At 38.0% G+C, this 18,114-nt stretch overlaps 1 protein-coding gene across 1 annotated transcript; it reads left to right on the top strand.

Annotated features, from left to right (window-relative positions):
* The first annotated feature begins 355 nt into the window (after positions 1-355).
* TSPAN8 (tetraspanin 8) lies at positions 356-17,541 on the top strand. The gene is made up of 8 exons (XM_072327020.1): positions 356-415; positions 4,227-4,289; positions 7,909-8,040; positions 8,639-8,713; positions 8,799-8,906; positions 12,623-12,772; positions 14,842-14,925; positions 17,488-17,541. Exons 1-8 carry the CDS (start codon positions 356-358, stop codon positions 17,539-17,541), a joined length of 726 nt encoding a protein of 241 aa, XP_072183121.1.
* The last annotated feature ends 573 nt before the right edge of the window (positions 17,542-18,114 follow it).

The following is an 18,114-nucleotide window of genomic DNA, read 5'->3' as shown; positions in this document are numbered from 1 at the left end:
TTTCCTTTCTCTCGCAACTTCTCCTTTTGCTGCACCATCTATTTGCTTTCAGGGTGTAGGACAAGACTAGCAGAACCATTAAAAAGTACAACACACAATGACACATTGAGAGTCTTAGGTTTAGTGATAACACCTGGTAGTGCTTCCCCAGCATTCTGGTTAATGTTTAGCTGTGGAAAACTGTTTAAATAACTGTAGAAGCCTTGGTCACAATTTTTGCCTTTAGAAGCAGAGCACAGTGCATTTGATGTGGTCTGAGAGGTTTTCTGAAGAAAAAGGAGCAGCCTTTCTATAGAAGTCAAATTGCTAGGAAAGTTTCTTCAGCACTTCTCAATTTTGTCTCAGCTTCTTGAAAATGGCGGGTGTAAGCAGATGCTTGAAGTACTCCATGTTCATCTTCAACTTCTTATTTTGGGTAAGTCGGCATTTAAATTGTTATTAGTGACACATTAAACGCATTCAGTATTATACGAAGTCTGAAGTTGAAAAAAATTATAAATAGAGCATAAGTGAAACCAGAGCATGATTCTAAAGAAGAGAGGGGAGAATGTTTAATTTTTTTCCCTTCCTTTCTCTTTTTCCTACAAAAAATGCCTTCCCCCTGCATTGAAAAGAACAGCCAGAATTCTGTCTCCCTATCTGAAATGTGCCCCTCATCTCAAGGGACATCACTCACTTGAGTCAGAAGATAACAGACTCTCCATTATCTTAACACACATCATTCTCTTGTGCTTGTTTGCTTGCTTGCTATTTGTTTTTTTGTTTGTCTGCTCTATGCAAACAAAGTACATGATCCTGAAAGCATAGTTGCAACAGAATATAGGAAAATGCACTTATATTTTTAGCCTCCTAATTGATAAATGGTTTTCATATCCTTCTTTGTGGTTCTTTGCTTTATGCTTAGTGTCATAATTAGTTTCTGATGGTGGGCAATAAATTTCTGGGAAATGGTATGGGCTGGCAGTATGGATGGGAGCCATACTGAAATGATTGGCTTCCTCCAGCATACGAGGAAAGGGAGTTTCTCCCTGTGCCTGACACAGGATGGCAGGCATCTTTCATAGGGTAGATTAAATCACATTTGCCTATTTGCCACATCTCAGCCAGTTTGCAGGAGTTTCTGCTCCTGGCATTCTGAGAAGTTTTGAGTAAAAGATCATTTCTGTCATGGTTCCACTTCATTGTTAGCTTTCCCACCAGTTTGTCAAGTTCACCTGAGGCTCACCAAAATCAGAAGTGAAACTATCAGCCAAAGTCTGTCTGCTGCCCTGAGGAACATTTCCTGTGTGAAAAGGCGATACAATTAAAAAGAGTGAGACACGGTGGGGAGAATTTTCTGTGCCTGGGCAGCCTGAATGGGGGCAAAGAGGACACCAAATGCAGCTAACTTTAACTTTAAAAGGAGGGGTTAGCACTACCAGGAGAGAGGGGAATAGGCAAACAGGAATGCGGTTAGAGTACAATGAAACTGAATTCTTTGAATTACACTCCCGTCTCTAATCCCTGGAAATCATTAAATTGCTGTGGTGGAGCACAGGGAACAGCAATTTCCACTGCTCTCACAGCTGCTCTCCCAGGTGTACAAGGAAGTTGGGCAGGTGGAAAATTAAACTGATAGGGAGAAATGAAGGTGACTTTAGCTTTAACTAGATAACAGCAACGGTCACACGTTTATCTGGTGTCCTTTTGTTTTAAACCTTGTGTGATCTCTCTGGGAGTGTCCCCACCCTGGGAGCTCAGGAACGGGCTTCCCAGCCTTTCTGTGCCTTTTTCTGCAGCAGTTCTTACAATGTACTCTGGAGTGTAAAAGCCCTGGAAATGGTTATATCAAAGGTGCAAAGTGGCTTTGGTCTAGCTCTCCTTGGCGCCATGCATTGTGCACTGTGTGCCCCTGCAGATAGGAGTTTTGCATCTTTCCCATCACAGGGAAAGGAATCGGACTGTGTGTTCTGGAGATTTGTGTTTTGAAGTTCAGTGCATATCTGAAGTTTTTAATAGTCACGTAATTGTAGAATGAATCATAGAATGGCTTAGGTTGGATGGGACCTTAAAAAACACAAGTCCTAGCCCCTTGCTGTGGGTTGGTTGCCATCCATCCATCAGATCAGGCTGCCTGGGGCTCCATCCAGCTTAGCCTTGAACCTGGCCTAGTCCTGGCAGTTTAGTGCATTAAACCTGACCATTAGGTCAGATTTTTCCTCTCTCTTTTCTTCAGCATTTGCAGGCTGTACAGTCTCACCTGCCACCCTTTTCTGTAAAGCCTTTGCTTCTCCACACCATGCACAAGTGTTGAATTTCCATTTTTGGCACCAAGTGTGCAAAATGAAATCCCTAGTTTGAGGCAACCTGATTGACAGCTGAGCAACTTTTGATCACTTGAGATTGTGCTGCAGCCAAAGTGACTCTTTCTCCATATCTTACCTCAGAAAAAATACCAAATCAGTGGCCTGATTCATCCCTTCCCCATTGGGAAAATGAGAATCTTTCTATTCTGGACAAAACTACTGGATCACTAAAACTGAAAGATTCTTTAGTTGAAGATTTATTTTAAGAAAAACCTAATAATTAGGAGGGACTATTGCAACAAATGCAAAGTGTACATTTAGCTTTATTTACTTCTACTGCTGTGCTGCATTTTTATGGGAGGTCCTGTATAATAAATAAGGCAATGGGACAAATTTTGTTTGGATTTGCAGTAATAGATGCTTCAGTGGAAATTTTTCACCTTAGCAGGAGCACATTGTTTGATGCATGGCTACATGGTTCACATAATGCTGCTGAACAAGACCCAAATACAGAGTTACGTGATACCATCAGTTTCTAGGCAGATTCAGCGGGATTCAGATGATTTCAGTGGGGAGTTCTAGTTAAATCTGATAACATGATATAGCTGTCATCAATTGTACTACTTTCTTTTTCATGTTTAAAACATACTTGTAGGAGCTTTACTTTGAGCAAGAAAATGTGTGATACTCATGTCTGAGGGCTGGCAGTGTTCCATATTAAATAATCTGCTAAAGTCATTATGGTTTTTTGATGCTGAATATTATATGAGTCTTTTTGAGGGAAAACATTTTCTAAGAAAAATTGTCTTAAACATTTTAAAATAGCTTTTTTAATTTTAAAAGGTTAGAAATAGTCCCGGTTTTCATGGGAAGCTTGTAACCACATTTCAGAGCCATTTCTCACTCAAGCATCAAATCCATACAGGTTCTGAATCTTGCTAGACTCTGATCCCCCATACTTTATCTTTCCTACTTATCCTCTCAAGTGGTACAGTCTTCATATACAATTAGATCTTTAATTACACTTCTCCAACTCTTGCTAATAAAGAGAAATCCTTTGTGAAAATTACCACAGACAGAGCAAGCAATGTTGTGGCTGGCACGAGGTAGAACAGTACCTCAAAGATCAGCAGAATTGGAGAACAACTGATGTTTAGGGAATATGTCTGGATCTGGGATTCATCTGCCTTGATTTCAACATCTTAAAGCAATTCAGTCCAGCCTTCTTTTATAGCCAGAGGAAAGAAATTGGTAGCACCAATGAGTGATTCTGCTCATTAGAGGATATGTGCCCATGACAAGAAAGAAAGTTTATACTTAGATATCTAACTTTCACAGGTATGAGATAGAGTAAGGTTATTTTCTATTTAAAAATGAAAATAATAGCCACCACGCTGTGCAATTTATGTGAGCAATAGTCTAAGAGTTAAAGATGGCCAGATATTTTTGCAATATAGAAAGCAGAGAGACTGTTACAATTGCTCCTGATAGTTTTACCATAGAGCATACATCTAAAGATATATGTCCTGAATAACTCTAGCAATAGCAGTTGTACCAGCATTCCTTATCAAATCTCTTGTTTTCATTATACAAGAAACAATGTTCTTTACAGTCATGTTATATACATACTATAGCAATTTATAGCCTTCTCTCATCTAACAGAATTTCTGTGTGCTTCCCAACCACATGCATAAATCATCAAGGAAATGATGGTTCCTCTGGGGTGGAAACATCAGGGATTTGGTGCATAACTGAAGTTTTAACTATCCTTATGAAGTTTCTTGGATATGAATCAGTTTTCTAAGCTCTAGCAATTCATGTTTCTTTCACCTTGTTGAAGAAATTATTTCAGAATTTTGGCCAGTTCCTGGTGCAATTTGGATGCTGGAATTGAATCAAAAACTGTTGATCTTTCTAAATATTGTTTATTTTCTCCCACAGGTGTGTGGTTGCATTATTTTGGGAGTCTCTATATGGATACGCGTTAGCAAAGATGCTCAAGAGGTAAACATACGCAATCATGCCTGACCTGTGTAAAAACACGGAAGCTACTATTTAGGCCCTAATTACCCAATTGCATTTCCACAAATGTGTGGTGCTTTCATTGAGATGATTTGTGAGGGTAAAGATAAATTCATTTTTTAAAATTTAAGAAAAAAAGATTATGCAGGTACTCAGAAAAGTGGTTGATGTAAGCACAGACATAATGACAAAAAAAGGGCTTTCTAATGTTACTAATCTAATTTCTTGCAGTTTCACACTGATTTCTGTAGGAAAATGTGGATCTCTGTTTCTTCAAATGACAAATAATGACGGTTTTGTTACTGACTTCAGCATTAGAGAAAAGAATGAGATGTCATGAGCGTATCATAGAATCACAGAAACATAGAATGGCCCGGGTTGAAAAGGGCCACCATGATCATTGAGTTCTAACTCCTTGCTAGGTGCAGGGTCGCCAGCCACCAGACCAGGCTGCCCAGAGCCACATCCAGCCTGACCTTGAATGCCTCCAGGGATGGGGCATCCACAACCTCCTTGGGCAACCTGTGCCAGTGCGTCACCACCCTCTGAGAGAAAAACTTAATCCTACACCTTTCAGTGTCCTTCTCCATTAGAAATGAATGGCCATCTATTTCTAAGGTTGCATTTATGTGTTTTTAGGGAATATTTTTGCCTTTATCACTATCTTCAATAACATAATACTTATTTCTCCAGTAAATGTAATTTTGAAAGGGAGCAAGGATTTTTCTCTTTTGTTTTCAGTGGCTCACTAAAAAATATTTTACCCTTTTCACTCATATTTACATGGAAATATTTCAAAATAACATAGGATTTAAATGTACCAATAGGTCTCCCAAAGGGGAGAAAAAAGTCCTGGTGTCCCTTCTTGGATTTTATTTTGGGCATTAAATTGACTCAGATGTTATGACTTTCCTTCCCTGCAAAGCTGTAGATATGCAGCCTTGAGGAGCCCCTTAATCTTGAAGAAATGCACTGGGAGCTGCTTCAGTTGGTGCAAGGGCTCCTCTTTAGTCTTGCGGGCCCTGCCAGCCTTTTGCCAAATATGCATTCATTGGCACTGGTATCTTAATTGCTAGAAAGTTTTCTATCCCCTCTGTGTAGTAATGAGAAAAATTATCAGGTGTTATACAACATATTTTTTTCCAGATTTCATCTTGAGCCTTTAAGATATAGTAAGCAAGTCACTCCTGTGCTGCTCTACCACAGCACATCTGTTATGAACAGTAATTTTTGTTTCAGTTTATCTGGAAATCAAAAGATGTTGGGGATGAGAAGAAAGCTTTATATATTTCTTCCATTTGACTGATGACAGTATTGATTTCAGCCTATCCAAGATGCCTCATGTCTCTCAGAGGGTGGATATAATAGGACTTGATTCACAACAGTGTTGTGATTTTAGGTAAATTAGGTACCTAAATTAACCACCTTTTTCTGCAGAATGACAGATTTCCCTCCCTAGTCCACATTTTACAGAAAGTAAAGTTCCCATGCTTACTAAATGACCATCTCTAATATGATGCCATGGAGCTTGAGAACCATAACCATATAGATAATTTTATTTTTGAAGAAATTTCCTATTCAGAAAAGTTTTCTGAAGTGTGTCCTAAGATGTCTTCCTGAAATAACAATAGTTACTTTACAAAAACTGCAATAAGAATAGGCACTAAAATTTAAAGTATTTTCTTGCATTATGCCTCTATGCAGGCAAAGATCCCATTCAAAACTAGTGTTACATTTTGCCTGAATAATAATTGAAGAGACCATAAGGATTTGGCTGTAGATGAGCAGAGCTTTCTAGGAATAAATAACAGGAGGTACTGTCCAACTTGGAGGAGGATTATACTTGTCTATATATGTTTGCAATTTCTATGAGAAGATGTATGTGAAAACTTCCAGATATTTTTTCTAATCTTGGCACCAGCCACACTGGAAAATATTCTTTGAACATTTCTCTCTGTTTTGGCCTTTGGACTTAGTTAGTCCTGTGGGAACTCAATAGTTTGATATTTAATATTATGGAGGTATATGAATTGTTTGGTTGAATGTCGCAGACATCAAAATAGGCCTCATTTATGAGTCTATTATTAAAGATCATAACTAAAAAAAAAAAAAAAAAGAAAAAAAAAGAGAGAGAGAGAAAGAAAGAGAAAGAAAAAAATAAGGAAAGGAAAATAAAGAGAAAGGAAAGAAAAAAGAAGAGAAGAGAAAGAAAGGAAAATAAAAGAAAGGGAAATAAAATAAGAAAAGAAAGAAAAAGGAAAAGAGAAGAGAAGAGAAGAGAAGAGAAAAGAAAAGAAAAGAAAAGAAAAGAAAAGAAAAGAAAAGAAAAGAAAAGAAAAGAAAAGAAAAGAAAAGAAAAGAAAAGAAAAGAAAAGAAAAGAAAAGAAAAGAAAAGAAAAGAAAAGAAAAGAAAAGAAAAGAAAAGAAAAGAAAAGAAGAGAAGAGAAGAGAAGAGAAGAGAAGAGAAGAGAAGAGAAGAGAAGAGAAGAGAAAAGAAAAGAAAAGAAAAGAAAAGAAAAGAAAAGAAAAGAAAAGAAAAGAAAAGAAAAGAAAAGAAAAGAAAAGAAAAGAAGAGAAGAGAAGAGAAGAGAAGAGAAGAGAAGAGAAGAGAAGAGAAGAGAAGAGAAGAGAAGAGAAGAGAAGAGAAGAGAAGAGAAGAGAAGAGAAGAGAAGAGAAGAGAAGAGAAGAGAAGAGAAAAGAAAAGAAAAGAAAAGAAAAGAAAAGAAAAGAAAAGAAAAGAAAAGAAAAGAAAAGAAAAGAAAAGAAAAGAAAAGAAAAGAAAAGAAAAGAAAAGAAAAGAAAAGAAAAGAAAAGAAAAGAAAAGAAAAGAAAAGAAAAGAAAAGAAAAGAAAAGAAAAGAAAAGAAAAGAAGAGAAAAGAAGAGAAAAGAAGAGAAAAGAAGAGAAGAGAAGAGAAGAGAAGAGAAGAGAAGAGAAGAGAAGAGAAGAGAAAAGAAAAGAAAAGAAAAGAAAAGAAAAGAAAAGAAAAGAAAAGAAAAGAAAAGAAAAGAAAAGAAAAGAAAAGAAAAGAAAAGAAAAGAAAAGAAAAGAAGAGAAAAGAAAAGAAAAGAAAAGAAAAGAAAAGAAAAGAAGAGAAAAGAAAAGAAAAGAAAAGAAAAGAAAAGAAAAGAAAAGAAAAGAAAAGAAAAGAAAAGAAAAGAAAAGAAAAGAAAAGAAAAGAAAAGAAAAGAAAAGAAAAGAAAAGAAAAGAAAAGAAAAGAAAAGAAAAGAAAAGAAAAGAAAAGAAAAGAAAAGAAAAAAAGAAAAGAAAGGGAGAAAACTGCTTTGGAAAATATATCTATCTAACTCTTTCCCTGGTATATCTAGCATTACTCTTATAAATGTTCTCTCAGGAAAAGTCATGGAGTGTACTTCTAATGACAAACAGAGATTTTGTTTATTTAACTGCTGGCTAATGTAGGAGATTTCATGATAATCAGACTTTTCCACTTGCAGAAAAAAAGCAAAGATTCATCAACAGAAATAAAACTAACAGATACTTTTAAAATGAATTTTTTTATTTCTTGTCGTGTTCTGGGTGAAACAGACATTTTTAAGAGGAATTTCTTGCCAATGAAAGATTTTTTCCCTCTCTTTTCAGGCTCTGAACATAAGCAGCAGCAACATGTTCGTTGGGGTTGATGTGCTGATAGCTGTGGGCTCCATCATTATGATCCTAGGATTTCTTGGGTGCTGTGGTGCAATAAAGGAAAGCCGGTGCATGCTTCTCTTGGTAGGGAAGGAAAACATTTATCTATCTTAACCAGGCCACAGGTACACTTGATAATTAAGGTCACTGGTAGTACCAAATGAGAATGGGGTCATTTTTATTTAATCAAATGCTTACTTACTTACGCACATGTGTTTTCATTGCATACCCTGTGCTTGAGCCCTTTATGATTTCAAGTGAAGAAGAAACAGTGGGTATTCTCATGAAATAAAAGACGAGTCCAGAGAGGTCTGATCACATCATTAGTTTTTTTTCCCTCCACCAGTCACCCTCAATATCTATTGCATTTCTTCTCAGTTAATCTGCCACTACTTGTCCTAGAACATTTTCCTTGTCCTACTCAACATCTCCCAGCTACATGCTGATCATCATGCCACTGCTCCACAGTGTGCTTTGTTTTGATGACCACCTGATGGTGAGCCACACACCTTGTCTCAAGAATCTCCTTTTCTCATATCCAAATAAGGAACTGACTGAAATTTCCATTCCTTCTACCAAAATGTTTGTTGAGACACATGAAAGATTACTTTTCACCTAAAAGAAATGAGAGAAACTCAGTCAAAATTATTATAGTTCTGTCTCCCTTTTGTTTCCTTCCTAGTTTTTTATTGGACTGCTGCTGATCCTGATCCTTCAGGTCGCAGGGGGTGTTTTAGGAGCAGTGTACAAACCTCAGGTACAGTATTATTCTGCATTTTCACTGAAGTCTTCCCAAAGTTTTGTTTCTCCATAGAAAACTAACAAGTTATTTGGACTTGCAGCTTGAGGATGGCCTTAACCTGACACTTACGGAGGCTGTTAATTTACTGAAAGGTAATTCCGAAAATGCAAAACAAGTTCAACAGTCATGGCAGAAGTTTCAGCTACAGGTAAGTAAAATGTAGTAAGTAAAGTGGGGTTTGTTGCTATCATCTGTTCTGTCTCTAAGCTTCATCTTATGGCTATTCTGCCATAAATTTGAATTTCATTCTGTGGGGATAGGAGAGATTCTGACTCAAAAATTAAAGCATCGCACAAGGGGTTTCTTTTCTGTCAGTGTGGCACAGGCTTTCCATGATGATTTTGGGCAAAAATGTTTATAAGAGTGTTGGAGCCAGGACATAGAACACAAAGGCAGATCTGCTGAGGAGGATTTTAAAAGCCCATTTCTCTATTACTCACAGAGGAAGACATTCTCTGTGACTCTAATTGGAATTTTCTGGAAGTCTTGGGGAAATAAATTGGTAGCTAAATATTTCTAAGTCTTAAACCTCATAAATTCAAACTGGTGATTATAAACCTGTCGCTGTGCTCACAGAAACTACAGATTGCTTACATGAATCAATACAGCCAATAAAATGTCCCTTTATTCTCTAACATGACTATAAGAGGTATCAGTTCCTTCTTAAAGTCAGGTGCTCATTACACTGGTGGTTATACTGCAGCACTCAGAGGGTGTGTAGAGTATGCCTACTGGATCCAAGAGCCCCATAATCAATAATGGAAGTTTAAAACTTGGCATGTCTTTTCGTTTGCTCTTTGTGGTGTGTAGGTGTTTTTTTGTTTGTTTGTTTTTTGGTTTTTTTTTGGTGGTTTTTTTTTTGTTTTTTGTTTTGTTTTTTTTTTGTTTGTTTTGTTTTTGTTTTGTTTTGTTTTTTTGTTTTGTTTTTTTTTTTTTTTTTGCATATTTTGTCATTTTAGCAGACTGAATGTGGTTCACTAGATAAATTTTGTGTGTATGTTAGAGGAAGCATAGTTTAAAGAATTGTAATTCTCTGTGGAGTGGGATAGGTCAAATCTATAGATTCAAATAACAATTAAGATCCAAGTAATCAGATTTGCATCTTGGTCACAAATCTACAGATGTGAGACTATTGTTTGATGCTAGCATTGTCCTTCTTCCACACTTTTGACTAGGACAGTGAAAGTTATGCATTTTATAAAGTGCAGATTCTGTTCTAGTCATGGTTACCTACAAGGTACAATCTGAATCATCTATTTGAAGCAAGGTGCTGTTGTAAGGGTAGGTTGGAGTGCTGGTTTTATTCTCTTATTCCAGACTGTACCTGGACTCTCTCAGAGAGTGGTCAGGCACTGGAATGGCTACCCAGGGAGGTGGTAGAGTCACTGTCCCTGGCTGTGTTCAAAAGGCGTCTGGATGAGGAGCTACGAGAGCTTCAACCAGATTGATTTATTTAAGAAGATTAATTTATTTAAGAAGTATTTATTACTTAAATAAAGTTAGTTCAGTTAAAGATTTAAGAGTTAAAGATTTCTGTTCACATTGAGAAAAAAAATGTACACCACTTGTTTCTTCTTGGAAGTACTGCAGAAATTTTTCAGTCTCCAGAGATCATTTTAGCTCCAATAAAATGGCATTTGCTTTGTTTTGGACAGGTGATGGACTGTTCTAATGTCTGAATGATCTTAGCAGCATTTCTTGACCTCCTTCCTTTCCTACTCAAGCTACCATGTTTCTGTTTCCTTTCAGTGGGATACGGAAGATTAAGTCACTTAGTACCTAAAGAAATTAGCCTTCTTTTTTATAGAGCCTTTAATGACGACATTTCTAAGCCAATGGTGATAAGATTTTAGCAAACTCTGCTAATCCCCAGCATCACTCTCTCTCCTAGCCTGAAATCAACCCTCCATAGGCGCTCACTGAGGTGTTACCTCAGAGCTGGATGGCTCCTGCTCCAGGGGAGGGTTTTATTCTCCGCCAGGGCAAGGCCATCTCTGCAGCTGGGACACACATGGAGCCTGTCTCATCTCTGCGGTGCTGAAAGCCCTGCTTTCCCTTTTCATTTGTCCCCAGGAAATGGACTGACAGTTAGATAAGCTTCTAGATGAGAAGGCTTCTTTCTCCTTGGTTAGAGATCTCCCTTTTGAAGGGAAGCTGTTCCTTCAGTGTACCCCAGCTAAGAACTATCCAATACTCGTTAGGCAAGAAAATTAGGCAAGTAAAACTCCAGCAGTGCAGGTTTTGTTTTGACTTATTTATTTTCCCTGTGTTTATATATATTTGGATTTCTCCCACCTGCATGATGCCAGAAGGTGACCGCTTTGTACCACCCTGGTGCTGGGCATCACACAGAGAATAAATGATAATTTCACAATTATCATTTCTGGTGTATGTCCCCACCATGCTCTTACTGTCACCTATTTCTATACACTGAAAAATGTCTGTTGCTTTTTTCTTACTCCCTAATGAGAGATAAATTCTATTTGTAGGCTTAAAAGATTCCTGCATTTTTAAAGGCTGCTGGTGTGAAAGGGAAGGAACTGGGAAGCAATATTTAGGTAGCTTATATTACATTTGCTTCTTTTCCATTTCATCTCCAGCTCTTTTCTCTGCTTTGGAGACAATTTATTTCTCCTGATATAATAATCACCTTCCTAGAGGGATGGCTGAAAGGTGAACAAGATGAAAAATCTCATAATTACTCTATTAATGTTTAAATAGAATAGGTTGCCTTTATTATGCCCAACAGCCTTTGTTTTAATACAAAATAACATGAGCATTTCCAGGAGGTTTTTAAAAGAGGGCAAACACAAATGCAAGTCTGCACCCCTGAGCTTCAGTGGCTTAAATAAAGCAAAACATGAAGTGAAACTGCACCTGGTTTAAGTTTCACAAACCCCACACAGAGCCCTGGTCTCCTCAGTCGATTTCTAATTTAAAGGGCTAATCATCATTAAAAATGGTTGTTTTTCTAGATTTCGCAGGGTGTTTTTGTATCTGAATATTACTTTTTTCAGCCTGGCTTTTCCAGATGTGTTTTACTGTAGATGTTACTTACCACATGCTGGGAGAGGAGGCTTGATTCTGAAAACAGAAAATACCCAGAGTTGATCCATGCTGTACTCTAGCATTGGTAAATACTGACTTTACATTATCTTACTGTTTGCTGATCACTGCACATTACACATAGAATCACAGAACTGTGGAGGTTGGAAGAGATCTCGAGATCATCAAGTCCAGTCCTCCTGCTAAAGCAGGTACCCTACAATAGGTCACATAGGTAGGTATCCAGCAAGGTCTTGAATATCTCCATAGAAGAAGGCTCCACAACCTCCCTGGGCAGCCTGTTCCAGTGCTCCTCCATCCCTACCATAAGGAAGTTCTTCCAAATGTTTGTACGGAACTTACTATGTTCAACTTAAAAGCCATTACTCCTTATCCTGTCACTACACACTACCAAGAAGTGCCTAGCCTCATCCATTTACCTCCCACCTCCATTTGGATATTTATAAACATTTATCAGGCCCTCCTCAGTCTTCTTTTCCCCATGCTGAAAAGACCCAGGTTACTCAGGCTTACCTCATAAGGGTGGTGCTCCAGGACAATATTGACAACCTGGTGTTTTCACTCATTTTTATCCTTTCTTCTTCTTGTTATTTATTTATTTATTTATTTGAACTCATACTTCCACATCTCTCACAACCAGTTTGGAAATGTAAGGGATGTTTGACACAGATATCAATCTGGAAAATGTCCCTATGGGAAAAGATGAAAGGAAACTGTTGTTCCTTTCAGCTCCCCTTCTTCCCCTCCCTTCACAGCAATCTGCCATGTTTTTCCTTCCCATTTCCTCTATTCTTACAGGGTCAATGCTGCGGTTTGGTCGATGGGATTAAAGACTGGGGAAGTAATAGTAATCTTGTTATTGATGACAAAAAAATCTGTGAATGTGAACAAAAGTACCAAGATGAAGACCTCTGCTACTATTTTCAAGACAGATATATTTTTAAACAGGTAAGTAAAGTACAACCTCCCACTTTTCCTTCCAGAAAGAAGCTTTTTAAGAGAGTTGTGACTGGCGTAGACAGATGTTCTGTTTCTTCCCCAAAAGACTTCTCTTTTTCAGACAGGATTACCTCCGCACCAACTTCGTTTAATTACATTGCATATCTGAAACACATGGCTTCTTCCTCTTCTTGAAATGTCTCTGTTTCAGCTGTGCACTCCACTACCTATAGGACACCAGAATTCTGTGTGGTTATATGGGTGAAAACTGCTACTATGGCTTCAGGGTCAGCGTATACTTCTGGATCAGAGCAATGTGTCAGCTACTCTTTGGATCTCACTTCTCAGTTGGAAGGTGATTCTCCCACCAGAGCTCATATTGGTGCTAGACGTGTTGACTCAGAGGTTAAGGGATATTGAAAAGCAAGCACATTAAATGCAGGACCTTGGGGTTTTTTAGCCCTTTACTAAAAAACATGCTCATTTTTCAGAATTGACTGGAAGGACACTTTATATGTTGTAGGCTTCCTGGAAGCGCACTCAAAGTGTAATCTGCAACAACTATGGTCTTCTGAAAGGCTTGTGGCAATTAATATAATAATAAGGAAAAAATGCCTGGTGATGTGTAACAAAAAAAGTATACTCAAAAATTGGTGGGTAGGCAGCAGAAATCTCATTTTCATTCACAATTTATCTGTCGCTCTACATGGAAATGTAACTCTGTGTATGCGAAGAAAAGCAGGAAAAAAACAGTTGAAGACTAGGCCAGATAGCTGCAATTTTAAAATGCCGGTGACATGAAGTTCACTGACTTGCATCTAATGCAAAGCAAATTTTAGCAAATGTCCAAAGCTAATTGTATTCTATTTTAAAAGTATTGCCTGAACATGGATTTCTTCACCATGTAGTCTCACATAAGCAAATACTATTTTAAAGCATGGGAAAACTCTGGTTAAGTAGAGAATGCCAAAACCCAATCTGGAAATAATGTATGAAAAGGGTGTTTGGGCCACATTTTTATGTCTTTCTGGCCTCAGGAAAACCCTCAAAGAACACATAAGAAACCATCAGTGAAATTATTGCAGGTGCAAGATATTGCTCACTTGAACATGCAGATTTCACAGTGGTGTTGGATTCTAGTAATGACATTCAACTCTTGTCATCCAGGAAGAAAGTGTAGTTCTGAGTCAGCCTAAATAAGAGGTTTTTAGAAGGACTGGAAGGAAAGTACCTACGTGTTTATTGTGGAGGAAATATGGCGAAGGCATATAACTGCATTATATTTTGTGGTAGTATATGTAGTATTGGAACAGTACTGTAGTTGTATCATCATCATAGTATCATAGTATTGTGCGAGTTGGAAGGGACCTTAGAGATCATCGAGTCCAACTCCCGGGATTCGAGCCCTCTGTGTAGCAGAGCGGCACTTCTACCCCCTGCTCCACAGGGGGGGATTCGAACCCGGGCCCCCTGGTGTTGCAGACGGGAATTCTACCGCTGCACCACCGGAGCACCACCGGAGGCACACTCCGGATGGATTTATGCTGCACTTGGTTTCACAGTTTGCAAAAGGAGTATTGTCAACATCTGAAGGGCATGTAGGCCTTATAAGAACAGAAGCATGCAATTATTATTAATAATATGTTAATAAATATATATATATACACATACACACATATATATATACATATATATACTTCAGGTATGATCATTCTCTTCAGTCAGTCCAAAACCATCAATCATTTGTCAAAAATGATATTTAAGCTTGGGTTCATATCCAAACTCAACTATAGTTAGTTGAGGCTGATCTTACTAACTGGCTTTGAGGTCTCAAACTAAAAGACCAGATTGGTGGGAAAATAATGTCAAATTCATCTTTATATTTGGGAAGGTGAGAGCTAGATATCTGTCTCATAACACATGGTACATACAGCTGCATTATTGTTAACAACAAATTAAATTCAAATTGTTTTTCTTCCACACAGAGAGAAGAAAGAAGATATTTTAGAGGATATGTTCCTAATAACCTCAGGATAATCTTGTTTACCTACAATTAACTGTTTTATTTTGTTTTTCAGTCTTGTAAAACAGTGCTTGTTGATTTCCTTAAGAAAAATATGGACATAATTATGGGAATTGCATTTGGAATGGCAGTTATTGAGGTACCAGTATATACTATTAAAATATTTAGTGGTTGGCAAGCAATATGTTCTACTTAGAAATGCACCAGCAGTTGAATTAGAGCACTTGGTTTGCTCAACTAATAGACAAGGGACAACCATTTCTAATCTTACCTACGATCTTACTGTTATTTCCTATAAACTGCATATGGCTGCTGAGCTGAGAAACTGGAGTAGGACCAGACTACATAATCATATGTCACCACACGTTTTCTGCAAAGATCAGACAGGCCTGGAGCCAGGCTGTGGCTTGACAGCAAGACCAGTGGACAGAGGGATGTGCAGAGTCCCAGTCTCAGATGCGCAAGAGGCAAAGTAGCTGTTCTTCTCTTTCCCTTCTTCACTGGAGGAAAAAGACACCTTGTACAAAAACTTTGCAGTCTGTAATATACAAACTCTCATTATGGAGAATTACGGTATGAAATTATTATTCTGAGGGCATAATTTAACCGTCAAGATGATGTGTGAATGTGCCTGAGTGCACACCTGCACTGCTCCATATATCCAAGTGTGTAAAAAAATGTGGAACGTGAGCACTTGGATTTCTTTATCATTCATTGGAGACTAACATGCAAAATTTCCTCCCGAAAGAGGAGGAAAAACAATGAGGTGATACAATCAGCTACTTGATGAATGATAAGCTTTGATTAGGATAAAATGGCAAAGAAGCAGGGGATTTCATCATGTTGCTTTCTTCGGTCATTTTCATTCTTTTCACTATTCCTGTGTGGTTTCCCTTCTCCCCTGCCCCCCTTCTGCAGATGGATGTTTGAGGGAAAAGCAGAATGACGAAGATTGCTGTGCAGAGTTCAGTTTGTTATTCTGAGTGAAAACTTCTTAACATCATTGGCAGAGAGCTGTTACTCATGTTATGAGAGTGGGCTAGAGCTCCAGCTCTGATATACACTTCCAGGAAAATAATTATAAGTAGGGAACAGTAACACAGCTGCAGCACTATGAGATGACAGGAGGACAGAAGACTGCACAGACTTCACGTTATTTGAGTTGCTATATGCGAGGGATCAGGTCTCCTGCCGATATGTAGAGTTTGAGGGGAAATAGATGAAATAAATATAACAACAATTAAAGGAAGGTCTTTAAAAATGCAATCTAAGTATAAAATTTTATATCCATCCAGAAAGTCATAAGTCACTTTGCTCTAGTTACTGCAGTCATATTTGTTAGAAACTTTGGTTCATTGACTGTAATTCTTCCCTTTCCTCTAGTTATCATTTTGCTGTGGTGATTGCCTCACTCAATCATAAAAAGATTAGAAAATAGAAAGAGTAAACAATATGAGAACAGCCTCAGCTGGCACAAATTGTCCACTGGCACAAATTGTCAGCTGGCAATTCACACTCGCTGAAGATTTAGCCTTTCCAAAGATATTAAATTATACATCTCAAGTAACAGCAAACAAAAGGCCGTGTGCTTAGCCATCTCTGCCCTCTTGAAAACATCAAATAAGAAGAAATGGACAAGGGAAAGTGCTCTTCCCTAGTTTTCCCTCTCTGCCTGCTCCACCATACCCCTTGTGGACTGCTGATAGTTTCAGGTCATTCTGTTAGAGAAAATAATTTTGAGAAAAAATGGCCCAGTTTCACTTGGGTACAAGAGCAAAACCGTATCCCACAGAAGCCACATTGGCTTCTTCCAGCCGTAAGCGCAAACCCTTGTCTTGCTTGGACCCACACATTCTGTGTACTCTACACTGTCTTCTCCTTGAATAAATGAAGCACCCTGGGATTCACTGCTTCATAAATATCATTTGAATGCCTTTCTATTCTGAATAACACTGGTTCAGGTTGTTTGATTTTAAATCACAGAAGGAAGGTTTTTTATTTCATCTTGCCAGTTGTCTCTCACAGGTTGTGGAATTTCACTCAGTAATTCCCACCACAGGATGTGATACTAACAATAGTTTTTTACCTTCTTTGGTGAACAAGGGGTTTCCACCCCAATTCTATTACTGAAGAATATAAAATAATTGTTGCATAATCATTTGCCAGTCAATAAAGATGGGCTAGGTACATGTGTACAGATGTATGCCTGTGTATGTACACACTTATAGACATTGTACGCATACTGTACACTTGTACATACGTAGAGATTAAAGATAAGAGAGTGGCAGACAAACAGAGAAATTTCAAAGGGAAATTACCCTTAGAATTCTCAATGGAATCACAAAATTCCTCTGAATTTCTTAGAAAATGAAAGATTTAATATTTTTCTGAGTTTCTTGAACATTTTAAAATTCCAGAGTTAGAGCGCTCCCCATTCACACAGTCAATCCATTTTTCAAAGAAATGAACATTTACCATTTTATCTGCAGTCTTACCTGTGGTACATAACAATTTCACTTAAATGGCAATATGCTACATTCACATTCTTAAAGAATTACGTTGGAAAAGATCTTCTGCATAGCAGATTTAGCCTGCATGTGAATCCAAGACATTTGCAAACAAAATGTTCCCTCTGTGTATCAGTTGTATCTTGGGATTTTTAGGGCTGCCAAGTAATACCAGAAATGTTTTTCTTTTCCAGGTTCTTGGTTTGGTGTTTTCTATGTGCCTCTACTGCCAGATCCAGAGAAAATGAAAATGTGGAAGTGTCAGAACAATGTCATCAGCCAATTCAAACCTTTGTAGATACAGAGATATTTGTCTTGGCACCTTCTGATAAATATATGCATGTCCCAGGCAGCTGTTCTGATGAAAATGGCACCCACTGTACACACAGATACATCACAGTTTGCAAAATGACCTCCTTACACTTTGTAAGATTTAATGATGTGAATGTGAATTTTTATTTGCAGTAAATGTCTTTGTTTGTGTTTCTGATGAGTTTATTTGTCTGAAGATAACATTTAAGTCATGTTGAGATTTGAGCTTGCCACGTGGTATGTCCACATAGCTATCACACCACTCATAGCAGAATCATCACAAACACAAATCTGGGCTCAATCACAGGCCCAAACCTCAAGGGAAGTACTTGGTGCTCAGCAATGGGTCTTTCTCAGTGCACCAGCTACCTTGCTTTTGGCTGCGGCTGTGACAGGCACCGGGCTGCCAGGACATTTCTGGCTGTCCCAAGTGGGGATGCCCCACGGTCCTGACTCCCAGGGAACTGCTGGCCCAGGAGGCACCATGACAGAAAGTAAACAGCAGGGAG

The sequence above is a fragment of the Excalfactoria chinensis genome, chromosome 1 (genome assembly GCF_039878825.1).
Source record: "Excalfactoria chinensis isolate bCotChi1 chromosome 1, bCotChi1.hap2, whole genome shotgun sequence".
Classification (NCBI taxonomy): Eukaryota; Metazoa; Chordata; class Aves; order Galliformes; family Phasianidae; genus Excalfactoria; species Excalfactoria chinensis.
The sequence above is the reverse complement of the archived record's forward strand: the minus strand, read 5'-3'. Positions and strand labels throughout refer to the sequence as shown.